General features: G+C 40.7%; 2 protein-coding genes across 2 annotated transcripts in view; both read right to left on the bottom strand.

Annotated features, from left to right (window-relative positions):
• Positions 1 to 1718: 1718 nt before the first annotated feature.
• Positions 1719 to 5419, bottom strand: LOC116220836 (drebrin-like protein). Its single transcript, XM_031569741.1, has 2 exons — positions 5256 to 5419; positions 1719 to 2605 (listed from the first exon to the last, which is right to left on the bottom strand). Exon 2 carries the CDS (start codon positions 2498 to 2500, stop codon positions 2108 to 2110), a length of 393 nt encoding a protein of 130 aa, XP_031425601.1. The 5' UTR covers positions 2501 to 2605; positions 5256 to 5419; the 3' UTR covers positions 1719 to 2107.
• An 8050-nt stretch (positions 5420 to 13469) lies between these two features.
• LOC105891078 (transient receptor potential cation channel subfamily M member 1) overlaps positions 13470 to 20586 on the bottom strand; it is a 62172-nt gene continuing 55055 nt past the window's right edge. Inside the window, exons 24-27 of the mRNA XM_031568656.1 lie at positions 18401 to 18545; positions 17558 to 17757; positions 16118 to 16250; positions 13470 to 14652 (exon numbers count right to left, since the gene is read on the bottom strand). Coding sequence (XP_031424516.1) covers positions 13470 to 14652; positions 16118 to 16250; positions 17558 to 17757; positions 18401 to 18545 — 1661 coding nt within the window. The remainder of the gene's footprint in view (positions 14653 to 16117; positions 16251 to 17557; positions 17758 to 18400; positions 18546 to 20586) is intronic.

The following is a 20586-nucleotide window of genomic DNA, read 5'->3' as shown; positions in this document are numbered from 1 at the left end:
ATCGGGCTATAAGACCACATCGGCTATGTAATCGCTGACAACCGGGACAATTTCATAGTGGTTGGTGTAAACCGGGACATTTTAGCGTCCCGACAGGTTTTTGTCGGGACTCGGGACACGCAACTCAAAATCGGGACGTCTGGTCACCCTACGGTAGATGCATGCTAGCATTGCGCTAAATAATTAGACAGCTAACATTAATTAGTGGTGTTAACATAAAGTCAGTTATTGTATATGGCATTAATATTATTCTAAAACACCTTCACTAGTTGTTTTAACCAGATTTGTAAGCAGGTTGTAAACAACATTTTGGAAGTGCCTTGGTTTATAACAGCTAAAAGCTAGCTACATTAAGTTGCTTGCTCAAATCTCAAATTCAAACCAACGTATTCTCTAAACTGACAAGCTTGGAGCTGCCTCTGTTCAATGATTGGCTCAGGGGGTGGGAGGTGGAAGTCGACGGTGAGGGCTCAAAACACCATTAAGCTGAATTGCGCCATGAATGACAGCTTTTTAAAAAAAATGTTTTTGCCTTAGGCGCTCGGGATTTGTTGTAGGCGCTTGGGAAAACGGCTCTGGTGGATTATCCGTGCACTGTAGGCAATAGCGGGCTTTTGAATGCTATATTCAAAATGGCTGACGTTTATATATTTGGCAGGGAAATCTTTGGCAATTTTGAAAAAGTCACTGTAAGAATAACATTTATATTGTTACTATATTACTGTACTTGAAACAACTTAACATTGCTATTTTAACCTAGCCAGAGTTGTTATTTCACCCAGCAACTTCAAACCATATGCTAGTTGATATTAAAACAAATTACTTCATCTGTACAAACTAAACATTTTCACTGAGTTAAAAGTCACACATTCTCCTAACAGTTCAACGCATATGCTAATGTAGCCTAACATCGATTATCTAGGCTAATATTAAAATAACAGGTAGCCAACGCAGTCAAATAAAACAAGTTAGGCAGAAAGTAGATTTTAAGATTTTAGATAGTAGATTTTTATTTTACAACAGCGGTAGTTTTAAAAAGCAAGTGTTAGGATACTTTCCATCATGAGGGGTAATCCCAGTTCCATCTGGTTTTGGTGTAATGTTAGACCTGTAAATCAAAATATACGGAATTGAAGAGTAACAACTGTTTTTTTAACTTGTTACAGCTCAAATAATGAACAACTGAGTTAAAGTGATCCAGCCGCTAGGTAAATTATGTGACATCTGGTGGAGGAGAGGAGGGGCACTGTCCTTAACCTCGAACCCAGTGGCTGGGCTACAGAAAACAACCCAGAATGAGTTAAAATAACCCAACAAAATGACCCAAAGCCTTAACTCAGCATTTGGGTTGAAAAAACAGCCTAGCATTTTTTAGAGTGTATAGGTAATTTATCTGTAGATCCCTCCATTGTCTTTCTTTTGCAATTAATGATGCTGACAGAAAGATTATATCTAAGCAACTCTTTGATGACACCAAACTTGGTATATGGACTCAGGATCCCTTCCTGAGGTAGTGCAAAAGAGTTGCATCAGTTGACCACTTCATTGACCCCATCATTTGACCACAACATCTTTTGCCTACAAAGTTAAATAATGGTTCCTGTTCAGAAAAAACCCACATGAAATATTCCAAATGCAATGAACAATACCAATCTGATCAATTAACTGCCACAAAGGTCTGCCTTTTTATATATCAATAGCCTACTGTTTTTATTTTCCTAGTTACACTTAATTCTTGCACATTCTCTCATTTTATCCGGAAGTCATATTAGCAGTGTAGTTTTCAGTCCGTGTGTCATGCCTTGGTTAGCCCCCTTGTGTTAGCGGATTTGTCGGCGCGCCCAAATTTTCTCTATGTAGGAAAAACCCTGTATACTCATTAAAAAAATAAAAGGTTGGCAAAGTCAACTCCTCTAGGCCTCTTTTTCTTTTAACCCTGGCAGCTCATACTGCTCTCAACCTCCTCGACGAGCCACCCCGCTTAGCAACGGGGGTTTTCTTCCCACTGGAGCTGCCTTTGCCGACTGCCTTCTCCTCAACAGCTGCGGCATCACCCTCATCTCCACCCAGAAGTTCATCCTCATCCTCCACAGGAACCAGGATGCGGTCATGCCCCTCCTCCAGAGAGGCTGGTTGTGTGTTCCCATTGGCTGCTGATGCTGCCTGTGTGCGGCTGCTCCTGCGGTGGTTGCTGCTCCTCCTGCGGTTGCTGCTTCTCCTGCGGCTGCTCCTCCAGCGGCTGCTCCTCCAGCGGCTGCTCCTCCTGCGGCTGCTCCTCCTGCGGCTGCTCCTCCTGCGGCTGCTCCTCCTGCGGCTGCTCTGCTTTTTCACTACTGGAGGGGAGGTCAGTTGGTTTGACTTTTGAGGGTCGACCCCTCTTGCGTGGTGGGCCGTCGTAGAGCGGTTTAGGTTCTGGAATCGTTGCCTTCCAATGCCTTTTCTTCTTGCCTAGAGAGCCCCTCGGCCGGCCCCTTTTCTTCGGCGTAGCACCATTCTCCATTTCCAGCTTCTTCTTGGCGACAGCAGAGCCAGAGCTCCGGGGTCGGCCTCTCTTTCTCGGGGGGCTGTCTGCTTCTTCCTCCAGGGACCTTTTCCGGGGCCTGCCCTTTTTTTGAAATTAGGAGACAGTATAATAATTGACAATAACCCTTCCAACACTGTTTGGCCAATATAGATGTAAACAATCAAAGCCCACAGTTGGCATTTTCATTTGTTTTGTTCCTTTGTGATGCAGAACAGAGCCAACATAACATACATAAGTTTGGATTACACTAAACCACACATTGCATTGCATGAAGGAATCATATCGAATAATGAAAATAATAACTGTTTGAAAACATTAATGTTATCACATGACTCTTCATGAGAGAAACCAATGAATAGAGAGGTCCATTGTTTTGTAACATCCCAAATTCATCATCAGTAGTCCAGAATCGCAAATGAAGGTCCATTTGTTTGCTCTTTGTCGTTTTATTCATACTTTCGTCAAACATGACAACATATGGTTTCTCACTAACGCTGCACGATAGCTCCTTCTTGATGAATGAAGCGATGCCATATTTGGCGACATGCCGTTTTTTTTTCACCACAGGTGAATGACTTTGCAAGCTGCGAATCGGGGAACATTTACATTTAGTCATTTAGCAGACGATTTTGTCCAAACATGGCAGCAAAGACGCCACGTATGTCATCGTTAGATTTAAATGAATTGTGCCTCGTCACAGTATAGAGAACCCACAGTACCTCTGCCTTTTGGGTGTCTGGCGGTGAAATTAAACTTGTTACAGCCGACTGAGAGGTGGCGTCTGAACTTGTATCGTCGTTAGTAGGGATGGGTATCGTTTGGGTTTTTTCCGATACCGGTGTTAAACCGATACTTTTAAAACGATACCGGTGCATAAACGGTGCCTGAACCGATACTTTTTTTTAAAGCACAAAGCGACGATTGACGACATTAAAGAAAGGCTTTTTTTATTGCCACGGCAATTTTTTTTCTTCAAATTGAACAATAACTGTTTAAAGTATATTATAAATATAAATACATACAAAACACTTGGCTTCCAACTACAGCTTCAAACTTTTTAACTTCAAACTATGAACATTATATTAACTGTAAACAACAGTTTATAGTATACTTAAATAAATATAAATAAATACAAAAAACAGCTTCAAACTTCTTTTGCAAAAATAGTATTATTGGAGTCAAAAATGTATTATTTTGTTTGCATTTATTTCATGAAATTTCACCATTTTATGATTTGTTTATACCTATCTTTTCTATCTTGTTTATAGTTAATCTTGTTACTTGAACACACTGAGTACGAGAAAATGTGTACTGCCCCTTTAAGAGACTACCTTTAGCGGTCATCTCCGTTTATTTTTCAGTCTTCGGTTGCTGATCTGCCGTTGACTCTTGCCTTCTCTTCCCTCTTTTCACGCAATTGTTTTGTTGCATTTGCTGCACGTCGCGATGTTTTAATCTTTTTGTGCGAAATACAGTCACACTTTTGACCGTTTACCTTTCGGTATTTTCTCTGTTAAAAGGTTGATTGGCTGGTTCTGTTTGTGCTTGCTCTGTGAAATGCTGCCTGCTCTTCACCGTCATAAGACTGTTGCTATTGTAACAGACTAGTATGGGACTGGTGAAGAGTGAATGTATTTTATCCCCTCGGGGTTTCCGTACTTGGAAAAAGGTATTCCGGCTCTCACATTGTAACTAACTCACTTCTTACCTGCTTACAAAGTAAACGAGACTGTTTTCCCTTCCAAGCCTGTGTCATTCTTGTGCTATAAAGATCTAAGTGCCAACGCTCGGTTACACTATGAAAACACCAATGAGCGTGAGCGACACAGAAAAAAGGTTTACATTGGGAGCTGGGGCAGTTTTACATGTGCCCCACGGAATCTGCCTAGCGACCGTGTTCAATTGGCTCAGGCACCGAAATGAAGCACCGAAATCTGCGTTGCACTTCCCCATCTTCTTTGCATTTTGAACCTCACATCGACAACCGCGTAATGGCGACACGCAGCCTGACGTCAGCGTCTGTAGCCGACGTACCGTAAACAGCTATTAAATTGCGGAGACTCAATTCACACAATACTAAATTAATCAACTATTAGATGTTTTACGATGCGCCACTGTGCTTTCTCATCGTCATTAAGCACACCGGCAAAAAAAATAATACCTACAGCAACTTTACGTGAAATTTAAGACCTTAATTACCCGAATTTTAATTTAAGACATTTTAAGACTTTTTAAGGACCCGCGGGAACCCTGCTGTGGGAATCCAGATTCAAATAATGGTTGTTTTCTTGTACACGGCTTCTTGCGTAATGTGGCAGAAAGCGTGCGGTTCACAAACAAAGGCACGGTAGCTTTCCAATATTTGAATTGGTTGCGACCATAGACATATATACAGTATATATAGACATGGTTGCGACGACGGGCTCTTCTACTTCTTCATGGCACGTAGAATTAGTACTTCCGGGTCATTCAGTTTAAGACCGCAACATGTGCAGGAGTTCCGTTCTGCTAGCGACTATCGTTGCTCACTGAACGCTGCTGTGTGCAGGCTGTAGTGAAAACAGAATTTTGCTAGCAGCAGAATTCAGTGCATCAGTGCTGTTATCATAACCCACTGTATAAACTGCACAAAACGAAGACACAGCCAACGTTAGCCAACATAACTGACTTTAGGATGAACAACCATATCACTAGAACAACACTCCGCATGCCAGAAATAACTAAGGCCTACCTAATCAGCTGAGTCGATGAAATGGTTGTTTTCTTGTACACGGCTTCTTGCGTAATGTGGCAGCAAGAGTGCGGTTCACAAACAAAGGCACGGTAGCTTTCCAATATTTGAATTGGTTGCGACGGGCTCTTCTACTTCTTCATGGCACGTAGAATTAGTACTTCCGGGTCATTCAGTTTAAGACCGCAACAAGTTCTGTTCTGCTAGCAACGATCATATACACTTCATTGTCATTGGGGTATGCTTTGAAGCTATGCATTTTGGCTGCAAGGGTCTCTAGGATGTTGTGCTTTTGGCCCCTAGATAACTTCAGAGTTTTCCCTGTTCTCTCGTATGTGACATTTCCCTCGCCCAGTGCGAGTTCTACCTCGTAGGAAAAAGTGGGCACTGGAAAAACATCTGGCCATCTCTCAGTTCTGTCTGGAGTCTTGGTCTCAGTCGCAGGTCATGGGTCCTCCAACAGGATAATGACCCAAAAAACACACCTAAAAACACCCAAGAATGGCTAAGAGCAAAACATTGGACTATTCTGAAGTGGCCTTCTATGAGCCCTGATCTAAATCCTATTGAACATCTGTGGAAGGAATTGAAACATGCAGTCTGGAGAAGGCACCCTTCAGACCTGAGACAGCTGGGGCAGTTTGATCACAAGGAGTGGAGCCAAAATACCTGTTGACAGGTGCAGAAGTCTCATTGAGAGTTACAGAAATCGCTTGATTGCAGTGATTGCCTCAAAAGGTTGTGCAACAAAATTTAAGGGTACCATCATTTTTGTCCAGGCCAGTTTCATTATGTATTTATTTTTAATTATTCAGTTGAACCACAATTCAAAAGCAATGTCTGATTTTCATTATTTCATTTTCAGTAAATTTGTATTTATTATTACTTTTGTCAGTTTCAGGTTATTTCAGTGACCATTGTGGGTTTTTCCTTCTTTATCGGAAGGGTACCAACAATTTTGTCCACGTCTGTATCTCTTCAATATTCACTGGTTTTGGAGAAAAAAGGTTACTCTGAAGTTACTCATATTTACTAGTGAAACCACACACACTTTCTGAATGCTAAAATTGCCTATGTATAGCTAACACCTATGTTTACAGGGTTCAGAGTTCAAAAGTCTTGGCCAGAAATCTTTACAATGTGTTTTTGTACAAGTCAGAGCACCTCTGAATACGTTTTTGTAAAGGTATGATTACATTTTACTACATTCCTTTTACTCTCAAGTTATTATTGCTGAGGTATTTCTAGAATATAATCATATATGCCACTTTTGTATCAATGTTTTTAGTTGAGTGAAATATACACAAACATCAAGGCATGTCAGACTACCTTAAAGAGTCTAACAGGCCTTGGACTTCCAAGTGAAATAAGCTGAAAGAAATGCCAATATATACCAACCTACCAAAGCACTTTGAGCTGCATTCTTTTGCATGAAAGGTGCTATATAAATAAAGTTTTATTATTATTATTATTATTATTATTATTATTACCAATGCCGATCTCCCCTTAAAACAAAAGCCCAAACCAAACAACGACAAAACAAAAGACAAGCCCCAGGCAAACTTAATTTAGCCCCTGATCTTGTCATTAGCTAGTAGCGCCCCTGCTCTTATTATTATAGACATGTACTTCTTATATTTGACACCATATTTGAAATCCTTTATGTCCTTGAATGTCTTGAATGTGCCTGTGTGTCAGTGACAGGGGCACTGCAAAGAATTCTGGACCCCCTTACAGAATTTTCAGTTAGGCCCCGCCAGCGATATGTTTATATTCAGATTATAAGAGTTTCTGAGGGCCTCTAGTAGTGATCGGGGATTTTGAATTCCCCGTTTTCTTATAAAAGTCTGGTAGACATTTTATAGCCTGCTTGATTGTATCCATCTGAGGAAACTGCATTAAAAATAAATACATACATACATACATACATACATACATACATACATACTAACACATATATACACTCACTGGCCACTTCATTAGGTACACCTTCCTAGTATTGGATCCCCCTTGTCCTTAGAAATGCCATAACTCTTTGTGGCGTATTCAACAAGGTGCTGGAAACATTCCTCAGAGACCTTGCCCCCGTTGCCTTTGTGCTTGATTTTAGTCCATATTTGGATTGGAGTTGCTGTTTATTTGTGGCCATCTACATGATGCATATCCCCTGTTCCACCACGTCCCAACTATGCTCTATTGGATTAAGATCTGGTGACAGTGGATTATAGTGAATTGATCATATGAGCTTTTCGACATGTGTGTTATGCTGCTGAAAGTAGCCATGGTCAGCAGCAATATTCAGCTAGGCTGTGGCATATAAATGATGCTCAATTGGTGCTCAAAAGCGGCCCAAAGTGGGCCAAGAAATGATCCCCCACACCATATGCCATCAAAATAAATTTGAAGATGATACCAAAACTAGTTGCCTGATAAAACCATATCTAATGATACAAAGATGAGCAGTTGAACAGGTACACCTAATGAAGTGGCCGGTGAGTGTATATCTCAGATTGGATATGTTGTTGATGCTATAATTATTCAGATTATTTCTCTCCTGCCTGGCAATTGAACTGAAAAAAAAGAAAAATAATAATTTTTGTACACTGTACACTTCTTTCCACTTCACAAATAGTAAATCCAATGAATGTGATTTTAGCGATGTAAGCAAGGCTGCGTTGTTTGTTTGTGAAAGGCCATGCTGGGTCAGTGGCACATATACCAGGCCAGGAACAAGACAAACAGACACAGCTACTGCCTGTGGTTTTTGGGTCGTAAATCCTGTATGATGGCTATACAGCTGTTTTTATATTTTGTCCATTAATGTGCTATTTGTTGGCAACTCAAATACATTAATAGAGCTAATTGCATCATGTGGTGTGAGTCCAGTAGGCAATCTACAGATAGTAAATATGGCATGGAAGCACATGGAAGTAGGACTGTGAGTTGCTTCTTGCTGTGTGTGCCCAGGGGTTGGAGGCCCCTGGAGGTTTTCATGACCAGGGGCCCCTGAGTTCATAATGGCATTGTTCAGCCGTTTAATTTGTGTGTTGAGTGTTTCGCTTCGCTGGCATGTATCTGTACTGGTAGGGAGACAAAAACTACTGAGTTAATTCATATCAGAGCCAAAGCCCTCTCCATCGCTATGATTCAGATATCCTCCCAAATACAGTTGGCAAGCAGACACCTGAGTTTTGAACTTAGTTCTTTTGAATGGAGGAAACACCCACTGGCGGGCGTCTGATGCCAAAGTTTAGAAACACGGTCACCGTGGCTTGGTTTTCAATTAGATCCACATATTTTTAGCATCTTCAACCATTTGAGCCAACTTCTATGGCTCCTAGTGGACACCTAGGGAAGTTCGCCCTCTTCAGAATTAAATGACTTGACATGATAACACATGAAATAGATTTTAATGAAACATTTCACGCAATTCACAGACATGATAAATCAAAGTCCCACATTACATATAGTCTTAAATTAAAGCTATTTGGCAAAGTAAGGACTGACCAGGCCCTCCATCAAACAGTTACCATTAGCGTCCAAAAACACAATAGCCAAGTAAATAAAAACCATGAGATAATGAAGTTTCTAATCAGTTATGTAACACTTGGGGAAGCAACAACTGCCATTTTGTGGGCATGATGAATCTGCTCTTAGTCTGAACAGGTTTAGTTCCATTGAGCTAGTAAATGCCAGATAGCTATAGTGAAAGAGATTGTGGATGAGAAGTCCCATTGAACTGCATCACTTGCCTGGCCCCTATGGCCTCTGTGGGATTTTGTCTTGCCCTTGCCTTGCCCTCAGGGTGTATGCGAAACATGTCTTTTTTGCCCCTCCCATCAAACACCACCCCTTCCACGCCAAAACAGGGGCGGTAAGTTGACAAGTCCTGACATGGAAAAAAGACGTGCAGCATAAAAAAAAACATCCTTCAAAAGACTGAAGTGAAGAAACAAAGAAGATTGTTATTGAAAAAGCACATCATAATAAACAAACAAAAAAAAACATTAAAACATCTTTTCAAGTGTTTCAATGCCAGTGCTCTATATTTCAGTTTACTTTGTTTTTCCGTTAACTTATCGACATTATATAATTATGGCCTACACTGGGTTTCTACAATGAACATAGTAAAAATATATAGCCTCTGCCCTTTTCATTTAATTACATGCAATTGCTATAATGGTTTTAAAAAAAGAAACTATATTTTCATATCTGTGATATATTTGGATATAACATAGACATGGCAACTCTAGTGAAAGGTGTCCGTTATGTAATGATGCTGGTATGATATCAAATATAACTATCAACCGATCATGTCACTGTCTGTATGCTTCACGCATGAAGAAGGTTCCACACCGAAAAAATAGATGATGCTCCACTGCAGCAAGTTGAAGAGGAATGCATGTGTGTGCAGAATTACACATTTACAAAGGACATTTCATGACAAATGCACAAGCAAAGCACAAGCCATATACATTTCTATTAATTTGTAGAAAATCATAGTATGTCAAGTTACAAGTAAGGAGTTCTGTGTTTGTGGATGGAGAAACACATTGGTAACACTGCGTGAAAAGAGGTGTATGTGGGAGTTTTAGGTGTATATTAGGAATGTATTACTAATGTGAAATAAACACTTTTGTGTTGAAATTACACATTTTTACCTTTCACCTTTGTGGTGATGTGATCCACTGCCTTGCCCCAGCCCAAAGAGAGATGCACAGAGACAGATCTTTGCTGGTGGCTAACTTTTAGTAAGTAGGCTACTTTGGAAAGGATGGTTTAGTTCAAACAAAGGATAGGTCACACATCTCAGTACTTCTACCACTCAATACAATAAAACATATTTGAAATCTTAACCAGACTATATTTTGTTCACTGCATTTTTGTCAGCTAGCTAGCAGTTAGCTGATGATTATGTAACCCATTTACTGTTCAGATGGTAAACTTAATCAAATAATTGTAATGGGTTGGCATATTCTTTGACATTTGTCATGTCCCAAGGTCTTTTCTGCCTTTTCTCTTGGCCTCGGAAGATATTCTTTCTAACATAGTTAACATTACAGTCAGTGGGGAGAGCTTCCCAATGCTCGAAAAGTGTGCATTTTAATAATGTGATGGTAAAACGAATTCTTCTATGGGGAGACGCTGTCTGGATTACACTGTTTATGTGTTCTCCCATTAAAGTAACATTGCGCACCAATTTACAATTTTACCTCAAAGTATCAGTTTCAAAAGCATTTTGGTGGTACACTGACTTGTACTACGGACAATGGCGTCTGTGCCACTACCAAAGCACGCCTGGTATTGCACTATATAACTTTGTGGTACAGGGCGCGAGACCTCTCGCGAGAACTATGCAACGCTTTATGGCACCAACGTCACTGGTATCATGCCCCCCTTGAGATTTCCGCCCATGGCTATAACAACTCTATAGGCTACTGAACGGCGTGTCGATGGCTTTCACGAATGTGGATGCTGAAGTTATAAAAGATGAGTTTCAGGTCCTTCCTTATTGGTGTATAGGTCTAATGTCCTTAACTTAAACCATACATTTGTTCAATGTACTGATTTAGGCTGTAAAATAAATACAATGTTTTTTCTTGCTCTCTCAAGACCTACCATAAAAGCATTATGACATTTTTCCCAGTAATTCTCTTTTTTTTTGCATATGCATAAGGCCAGAGCTGGTGTTCTACATTCAAAGGAAGATGCTACCCTGTGGAGGATGGCAAGAACAGAACTGATGTTGAGTGAAGGCCAGTGTGGGGTCTGGCCTCCAGCCTATAGGACAGAGTCATCTACACTGAGTGTGGCGCTCCAGCCTATAGGACAGAGTCATCTACACTGAGTGTGGCGCTCCAGCCTATAGGACAGAGTCATCTACACTGAGTGTGTGGAGTTCCAGCCTATAGGACAGAGTCATCTACACTGAGTGTGGCGCTCCAGCCTATAGGACAGAGTCATCTACACTGAGTGTGAGGAGTTCCAGCCTATAGGACAGAGTCATCTACACTGTGTGTGTGGCGCTCCAGCCTATAGGACAGAGTCATCTACACTGAGTGTGTCGAGCTCCAGCCTATAGGACAGAATCATCTACACTGAGTGTGGCGCTCCAGCCTATAGGACAGAGTCATCTACACTGAGTGCGGAGCTCCATTTAACTGTACTTTTGTGTAATTCAATTAAATTGTATTTATACAGCGCCAAATCAATACAATTGTCTCAAGGCGCTTTACAGAGCCCAGTGCGTGAGCCCCCTTAGAGCAAGCACACACACACACACACACACACACACACACACACACACACACACACACACACACACACTTTACAGAGCCCAGTGCGTGAGCCCCCTTAGAGCAGGCACAATGGCGACAGGGCCTGTTAATCAGGAAGAAACCTTAAGCAGAACAGCGGCACATAAGGAGGGGCCCATCTACTGGAGGATTTACTTGATGGATATGGTGATGAGGAACAATGTTTCCACATCCATCAGATTTACTTAATGGATATGGTGATGAAGAACAATGTTTCCACATCCATCAGATTTGCGAGCAAATGTCACGCTATAAGAGAGAGAACATTTTGTCAGTAGACATCAATTTGATGGACAGATAAGGAGATATATAGGTAAGTAAGGAATTAACAGTAGGTAATATGGCCACTTTATCAGTATCAGCATTAGCAATAGGATATAGAAGGAGAGGGAGAGAGAGAGGCTGCCTGGCCAGGTGTACGGGAATTTCATTTGTTTAGTTTTGATTTAGTAATTCCTTTCTGTTTGTCAGACAATCACTATAACCTACCTAAGAACACAACATCAACAGCAATAAGTATAATAAACAACTCATTTAATTGAATGTCTGAGGACACACACTGGACCAATGGGGAGGGGGTTTAGATGTGGATTATCAAATATATATTATTATATTAGTCCAGGGGGTTTAGAGGGGATTATTTACCATGGCAACTAATGGCTCCAAAACCCTGGGACGTATCCAGGAGGATCTGGGATTGTGTGACAGGACCGCAAACTCCCAGATTCACCCAGTTATCTGTCGAGTATCTGGGAGTGCACAGGAGTCCTGGATACACTTCTTTTCATGCAGTGTGTGTATATCATTTAATATTGGCGGCTCATGGTACATGCATTTACAAATAATTTTGAGACATTATTCTCTCCATAAAATAACCCCCAAACCACTTCAAAAGAGCCACTATAAGAATGCCATTTTTCACCATGCCTCTCATGCCATGCCAAAATGTGTTTCCAACAGAACAGACGTGGTTTCACTGTGAAAGCCATACGGCGATTGAAAGACAAGATTTATTTAGAAAAGCTAAAGCTTCAGTTACACGGCATAGGTTACATGTACCTTTATTTTGAAGCTGAAGTAGAGGTAGTTACTGTGTTTGCGTTCGAGGTGGGGTTATACTTTTCTGCTTTCCTTGGTTTCATAACAATATCGATATAACACTCCATCCAATAAATAAAAGTAAGGAGAAGAATGATAAAGAAACCACATTTCACATCACAAATGGGAATGCCATCAGCTGAACAGAACTGTGAATGGCAGATGCTCTCTTGGTTGTAGTACTCTATTCAACGACATGAATTGCACTTAAAGGTACAGTCCGTGATTCTAATCCCAAACACTTTTTGTCACATTCAGTCATTTGCTCCTCACAGTACTCCGTTCAGCTGTCCGTTCAGTGTTTGTGCAAGAACAAATCCTGTGTCCATTTGCTGCCCTGGCTCTGTAAATGGTACGCAAACATAGTGGCTTGGACCCAGTCATAAACAGTCCCAGCCAATCAACACAGAGCTTCAGCAGCATGGAAGGGAGGGGTGTCATTGAATTGGCAGTTGAGCTCAAATATTAACAACTTTTTGCGAAACTGAAATTGAATCGCAGATTGTCCCTTTAAATGTCCATGCTAAAATGTAAATATGGTTTGGAATTGTCACAGTTCCAAAATCTTTGTAGGCTGACAACAGGGTTGTTTATACCCATGGAAAATGTATTATAGCACCAACACAATATAGGCTACAAATACTAATATCCCCAAAACTTCCCTTTTCTTCCTTTCAGATAAGCTGACTGGTTTCTAAAACAAGTAAAACAAGGCAAAGTGACTTGGATCTGTTACGATAAAGGTTCATTTACAGGGTACCTGGCTGAATAGACAAAAAAGTGATGTATTGTGATGTACTCAGTTTTTGAACATACTATCTCTGTCAATGTCCTCTCTCTTTGTTGTCCCTCTGTCCGAGTGGTGCTCAGGGCCTCCATCACAGGCTACAGGGAGGTCATGCTCACTACTGGCTGATCGGCAGGGCCTGTCGACACTCTCGTAAGAGCTCCTCATGTTCCAGGGATTAGCATGCAGGCTTTTGGAACGCAAAGGCGGATACATAGATTTCTCTGACAGAAACAAACTTTTCATGTCAATTTCTCTTCTCTCCTCGATTTTATTTTGCACTTGTATCTCCGTTGCTCCTCTGTCTTTGTCCGTCAAGTCCCGTTTTATTTCTCCATTGCCTTCCATGATATTACATGTGTGTACTGCCACCTTCTGAGTTGTATTCACCACGGTGCCTTGAAACATTAAATTGTGTTTTCTGTATTCAAACTCCGACACCCCGTAAGGACTGGAGAGGGATTTGTTACTTGTGGCCAGCGGCTGACTAACCCACTTCTTAACATGACTGTCATCCGTTCCCCAGGTTTGATTTTCTGTCTTATTATTGTGGGCGTGTCCAAGGACGGGTGGTGTTACCTGTAGGAAAGAATAGTGCTGCAAAGCTCTGGTGTGTTCCAGGGGGTATGACAAGGCTGCTTCTAGTTTCTGTTTCTCAACAATAGGACTACCCCTTTCCTCTTGTGCTTTGGGTTGTGTAGGGAAAAGGTTGGCAACAAGTGATGGGTTTGTAGCTAGTTTTGTATTGGCGTGCGTATCACATGGTGAGAGGTCTAAGCAAGAGCTTTTGTTCCACCTCTCTGTTCCTTCAGTAGCTGAAACCAAGTCCAGAGTCTGTTCCAACTCTATCACTGGGAGTGTTTGCTTCTCACTCTGCTTTGTTTCTGATCCCATTTTGTCTTCAGCGCCTGTCGGGCCGTCTGTCTCGGCATGGTACCGATGTAGGCTATAGCCATCACTACTGTGAATGCTGCCATGTCGCCATAACGATGCAGGATCACAGATAGAGGAGTTTCTCGAGCGAGGTTGAAGATGTTCACTGCAGTCCACCCCTGCTAGCACTTGGACAGCATTCATCATGCGACTAGCAAACTCCTCCATCTGACCCAGACGCAGGTCTACAGTTTGAAGGCATGCCTTCATCTTGGTCTCGCGTTCATTCACCTCCTCCAGACGCACAGCCATGTTCTCTACCCTTGAAAGTCAGACACATGAGTACAAATTAAAAAAAGGTCAGGCATTATTTACTCAAACAACGATAACATATTTGTTGTGAAATAAGTGTGGATACATGAGAAGGGCTTAAAAAGTTTACTTTAAAAAGATTTTGATCGAGTCCTGTGCTAATGTGGGCAACATTAACAGTTTTCTCTCATCAGGGATTAGTCTTAGCTGCTATAAATAAATAAACAGTATAACATAAAAGTATAACATAGCAATTGTTATATCGTAATGGTACCATTAAGTACAGGGCAACTCATTTTGTAAGAGACAACGGCCGCCAAGGTAGGAAAATATTGGATGAGGCAGAGGCCGAACTCCAAACACGGAGCGGGGGTTATAAAAGGATGTAACAGCACTTTGATACTTTGTACTTACATGAGCCTAATCCTAACCCTAACCTTACCTTTATGCAACTACAATATATGAATATGACGATCACAGTCCGTCTCAATATATAACATTATAAAAAACAGTATTGTAACAAGAGATATGAGACAAATCCAATACTTTATTGTTAATATTTAAAATTAGTTCTGGCTCTAGAGTCTAGACCAGGGGTTTTTAACTGGTTTTGTCCCAGAGACCACCATTCCGACCAGAAAGTAATCCGCGGCCTATGCACTGATGTGCCAGTGATTCCCAAAACAGTTTACAGTCCCGTACCCTTCTTTTTCATGTTTGTAACCGCCGCCACGCCCCCTCCCCCCGCACACATATTCTGCCAATAATACTTGTCAGTGTAATTTCTTCGCTGAATATGGGTCTACATCAGTAATGCGACTTGGCTATTCAGACATAAATATGTCGACGGGCCCAGGTATATTTATAAAAATAAAAAAAGTCAATGGTGAACTGATCAACTTAGGCTCTTGTCGCGGACCCCCTGCAATGCCGTCGCGGACCACCAGGGGGCCACTGACCCCTGGTTGAAAACCCCTGGTCTAGACCCATCTAGTAGCAGTTAAATTGAGGAATTCCATTCCATTATTTGTTTACAGCTGCTATGGCAACAGGTGTCAGCTGTTAACTGTATTCAAGAGCCATATGATGTCAAAAGAGTTAGCCAATTATTGCTAACAAATATGTCTCTGCTCTCTACTAGAAACAGCCTGTGGGTTAACATGTGTTGTTGTGGTTTTTACTTATTTTGTATCGCTAGTTGCCTTGCTTAGCCATGTACATGAGTCCACTGCAACCAAGTTAATGAATACACTTATCAAAGTGTGTAGTGTGTAATAGTGTATTTAACCTAACATTCATTTGAATGTAGGCCTATTACCTGTTTCAGTTTTCACTCTGCCATTGAAGAACAAGTAAACATCTTAAAAGGAATCCAGTCTTGTGTCTCTTCAGTGGGGAGTTTACATTTCTACATCACTGCACTGGGGAAGCAGTGAGGGTAGAAGAACAACGCCAGAATCAGAATATGAGCTCACCTCTCAGATGTGATGCGGATACGCTCGTTGTTGGAGGACTGCTCCTTATCTTCTTTCTCTCTAAAGTGTTCCTCCACACACTGCTCCTCAAACTCATACAGACTCCTCAACTCTTCAGGGCTAAGGATGAGCTCTACAAAACATATATAGGAATAGAATGGCTATTAAGATCTGTCAATATTATGGTCCGTATTCTCCCATACGCTTTTCAGCTACGCTGTAGTAAGTCAAGCAAACTGACATTATTATACAAATTGTACTATACAAAAACAGAAAAAAAAGAGTTTTCAATCATATGATATTGCAAACAAGTCCAGTAAATAATGAGTTCAATTACATAAAAACTCAGCGATATCTATTTAAAACGGAGCTCGTCAAGTGAAAAAAAAAGTATTGTGATGTATAGTGAGTATTCTGACCTCATTTAGATATACTAGAGCTTAACGACGTGCAGTGCATCGAGTGATTTCGACTTGACCGTGAAGCCATAATCCACTGCTCTTGTACAGATTCCTGGATGGGTAACTTTAAAGGCGCAGTAATAATTCACATTCTGAGCCGGCCCTCATATATTTGGTTAGTTTCAGAGGGTGGCTGATATGATGCACATATCTTCAGTCATTTTCAGTCATCGGTGGGTGGGTGTTTTATTACTTGATTTCTGAGTGTTTAATAATATGCGACATGTCAAGCTGGGATATTGAAATGTGCATTCTAATGTAGCTTACCTTCTCCTCAACGGTGAGTTTTTAAATCATTAATCTCAACACCTCAAAGTCGTCTTTATAAATTTGACTTGCAAATGTGTAATTTTGTTAATTTATTTCTTTGTTTGTGATAGAAACAAATGTTTTCATTTTCGTTATTCATAATACAAGTTTTCCCTTGCTTCCATTTACAAACACAAAGTCTGGTTCATGTTTTCCATGGATTTTAATGACATTCACAAGATTAATGTGAAAGTCCATGTTTCATGTTTTCCCGACTGTTTTCCCAAACTTTACTCAGTTTACTTCTGTTTTAAATGAATGAAGCCTTTGTCATGATCCCGCCTTCATTCTGATCGAAGCTTGTTGGGGAGAATATGCGTACCTGAGATCTGTGTAACTGGAGGCACACAAAAAGTGCAAATGGGAGAATATGGCCTTATATGAAGAGTCAAATGAAGTTGTGCACAGTAAGGATAATCTAGAATGAAGAGGGTGCATTGGGGCGACAGTGGTACAGGAGGTAGATAAGTCGTTTAGTAATCAGAAGGATGTTAGTTCAATTCCCTGTCGAAGCGTCCTTGAGCAAGACACTGAACCCCTAATTGCTCCTGATGTGCAGTGTGCCATCAGTGTAGATGTGAAAATGTGTATACATGCTTGTAAGTCGCTTTGGATAAAAGCGTCTGCTAAATGTAAATGTAAATGTAAATGTAACATCAAAGTCACTCACTCAGTCCTTTGTCCCGCTCACTCAGTTCCCCCTCCCTCTTGTGGCGGCAGCAGCAGATGCGTTTAAGCACAATAAAGATGTGGCTGAAGATGATGAGGGGTGGTGGCAGGATGGGCCGGTCATGGAAGGTCATGATGAGCTGGTATCTCTGGAACTTCCACACTTGGTTGGAGATCGACTTCACCTGGGTGAATGTGTTGCTGCAAGAGTGATTTATTTTTTTTGCTGTAAAATCTCAAACAAATGAATGGTGTATGGCTTTTGGAAAACTGTAAACATGACCCTACAACACCCTGACTCCCACTAGTGTTGCCTGTGTACTACACCAGTGGTCAACATGTTTGTGTATCATTCACAATGGATCATGCCTTGATGGTTTATTTATGTCATCTGTCAAAAACCTGACACGTTCTATTACATACCATTGTAGCTAAGGCACCCTAGCAGACATGATACCAACATTTACAAGGACGTTTTCATAGATAAAATCGGTGGCTGGACGGACAAGATGTAAGAATGAACGACTTCGGTACTCAGGGAACAAAAAAGAATGGGCAGGCTACAAAGGGTTAAATTCACATGAAATAGTCACACACACCTGCAAAACAGCTTGTTTGCTAGCAATCTTCTAAAGTAGTTAGCTCGAAAATGATGTGGCTTCCTAGAAAGAACACATTCTATCTGTATGGATTGTCCCTGGGAAGTTAGGAAGTCAAGGTCCCCCTGGCTTTTGTAGTGTGTATGTTAAAATGTTTTGTATGTAGTCATGAGCAGTGAGTATGTGTCTCACTTGAATACTGCGATGAGGAGGTTGACTAGAAGGATATTTGGTATGTGTCTCACTTGAATACTGCGATGAGGAGGTTGACTAGTAGGATGTTTGCCACCAGCAGGTAACACGCCATGATTGCAGGGGTGAGCCAGGCTCCAGGAATGCAGGGAGGAAGTTTCTTGCCATCTTCTTCAAACAAATGATCCCCACAAGGTGCTGAGGAACACACATGAAGTAGTTTTAACAACATGCATCAAGCTCATATGCCCATATTGGGAAAAGTCTGTGAAATTAGGAGAAAAATTAAGTATGAAATGCATGTCATGCAAGTATTGTCCATGACATGTTTGATTCCTATATGTTTTTTACAGACCTTTTCTATATGGGTGGGCTTGATTCATTTTAAACAGATATCAACTGTTTTCACAACACATAATACAATACTAAAACAATAAAACACATAGTACAATACTAAAACAATGAAAACACATAGTACAATACTAAAACAATAAAACACATAGTACAATACTAAAACAGTAAAAACACATAGTACAATACTAAAACAATAAAACACATAGTACAATACTAAAACAATAAAACACATAGTACAATACTAAAACAATGACATTGAGTGCACCCTCTTATGTTAGTAATGATAGTAGATAGGTAGGGTTTGCCCATCCAACATTGTCATATTTATATAGAATGACAGATTAAAATGGGTTTAATTTCAGCTACACAATCGGTGTGCAATTAGAGCTGCCAGGGCTTAGTTACTTAGTTAAATAATATTGTGCAGTTGTACATCTCAGATACTGTTAATCATACTATGTATAGGGTAAGTCATCAAAACAGTATTACATGGTTGTAGTTTTCTATACGTTTTTTGGTAGACAAAATGTACTGAGTATTTCTTTTAAATAAATTGCTTGTGAGTGTTGCAACACTGAACAATATTCTGTCTGGCTGCATAAAACACATAGGCTCTAGTGTGAGGGCGTGAACGGCTGGTGGGAACAGCAGTGCATGTGTACGGTTGTGATTGGCTGGTGGAAACAGCAGTGCACGTGTACGGTTGTGATTGGCTGGTGGAAACAGCAGTGCATGTGTACGGTTGCTAAAAGAAGGACTTGCTTCAGAGCGAGAGGTAAAGGTGTGGTCAAAGGCACAGTGGGCAGAGCCAGGCTGAGATTAATTAGTGAACGGTTTGGTTATAGCCGACCAATAGCATTGTCAAGCAATCCCTTTAAAACTGAATGCATCAAACGAGATTACAACATAAAAAGATGGCAATATCACTGCAGGTTCTGGACAATGGGCCTCATTCTCGAGCACAGTTAAGAAGAAATTTCTTCTTAACTCCAAGGACTCCAAGCAACTCCGCTTATGAAGTTTCCGGGACAAATCTGGCATTCATGAAAGTTTTCTCCTCTGGGATTCGTTCTTAACTTAGACCAGAATTTAAGAACGCTAAATAGCAGTCGTAAATCGGACATATTTTTCTCAAGGGCTGAATTTGTGAGAAATCCTTGGTGATTGCGTTCACATCAATTTTACAGACATCCTCGGATTTAAATAATAATAATAATAATCATAATAATAATAAATACGAAAATATTTGTATCATTAACAGCTGACGGGGCGTTTATGTATGCAAATTCAGGTGTACGAGAACGCACGCTCAATTTAAGAATCAGTGCACAGCTAAGAACACTTTAGCAGTTAAAGAACACATTTCCAGGTGTTAATGAATCCGGCGGAGATGTTTTCTTAAGTTGGTCTTTTCAAGTTCGTAACAAGATATTTAAGAAGACACTTAAGAAAATGCTCCAGAATGAGGTCCATTGTCTTTCCCCCCTCTTCTGTTTTTCTTCCATCACTGTCCCTTGCTTCGTCCCCTTCTCATCATTCTACCTCTGATGCAAGTCAAAGGATAATAGTGTAGTAATAGTTTCTGATTTTCTGATCTGTTTCCGATTTCCTCAAACCATGTTGAAAAGTACCAACCAAAAATACGTGACTTGTATTTGATTGGCACTCAAGCTGAGGTGGCACTGTGGTAACAAATACAAATGGGAAGTAACAAATCCAACCCCAAAGCCCCAAACAGCTGCAATATACTGAAGAACTTGCACTTTGTAACATTAACTGTTGTGCTAATGGTAACTACTGCAGTAGTGTTACTGTATGGAACTCTAAATGTAAAGTAAAATTAAACATTGTAACAGCATTTAAAAGATGCAACACAAAAACAAAT

Source organism: Clupea harengus, chromosome 6, assembly GCF_900700415.2.
Source record: "Clupea harengus chromosome 6, Ch_v2.0.2, whole genome shotgun sequence".
Classification (NCBI taxonomy): domain Eukaryota; kingdom Metazoa; phylum Chordata; class Actinopteri; order Clupeiformes; family Clupeidae; genus Clupea; species Clupea harengus.
Note: the sequence above shows the minus strand (reverse complement) of the source record. Positions and strands in the feature narration are given on the sequence as shown.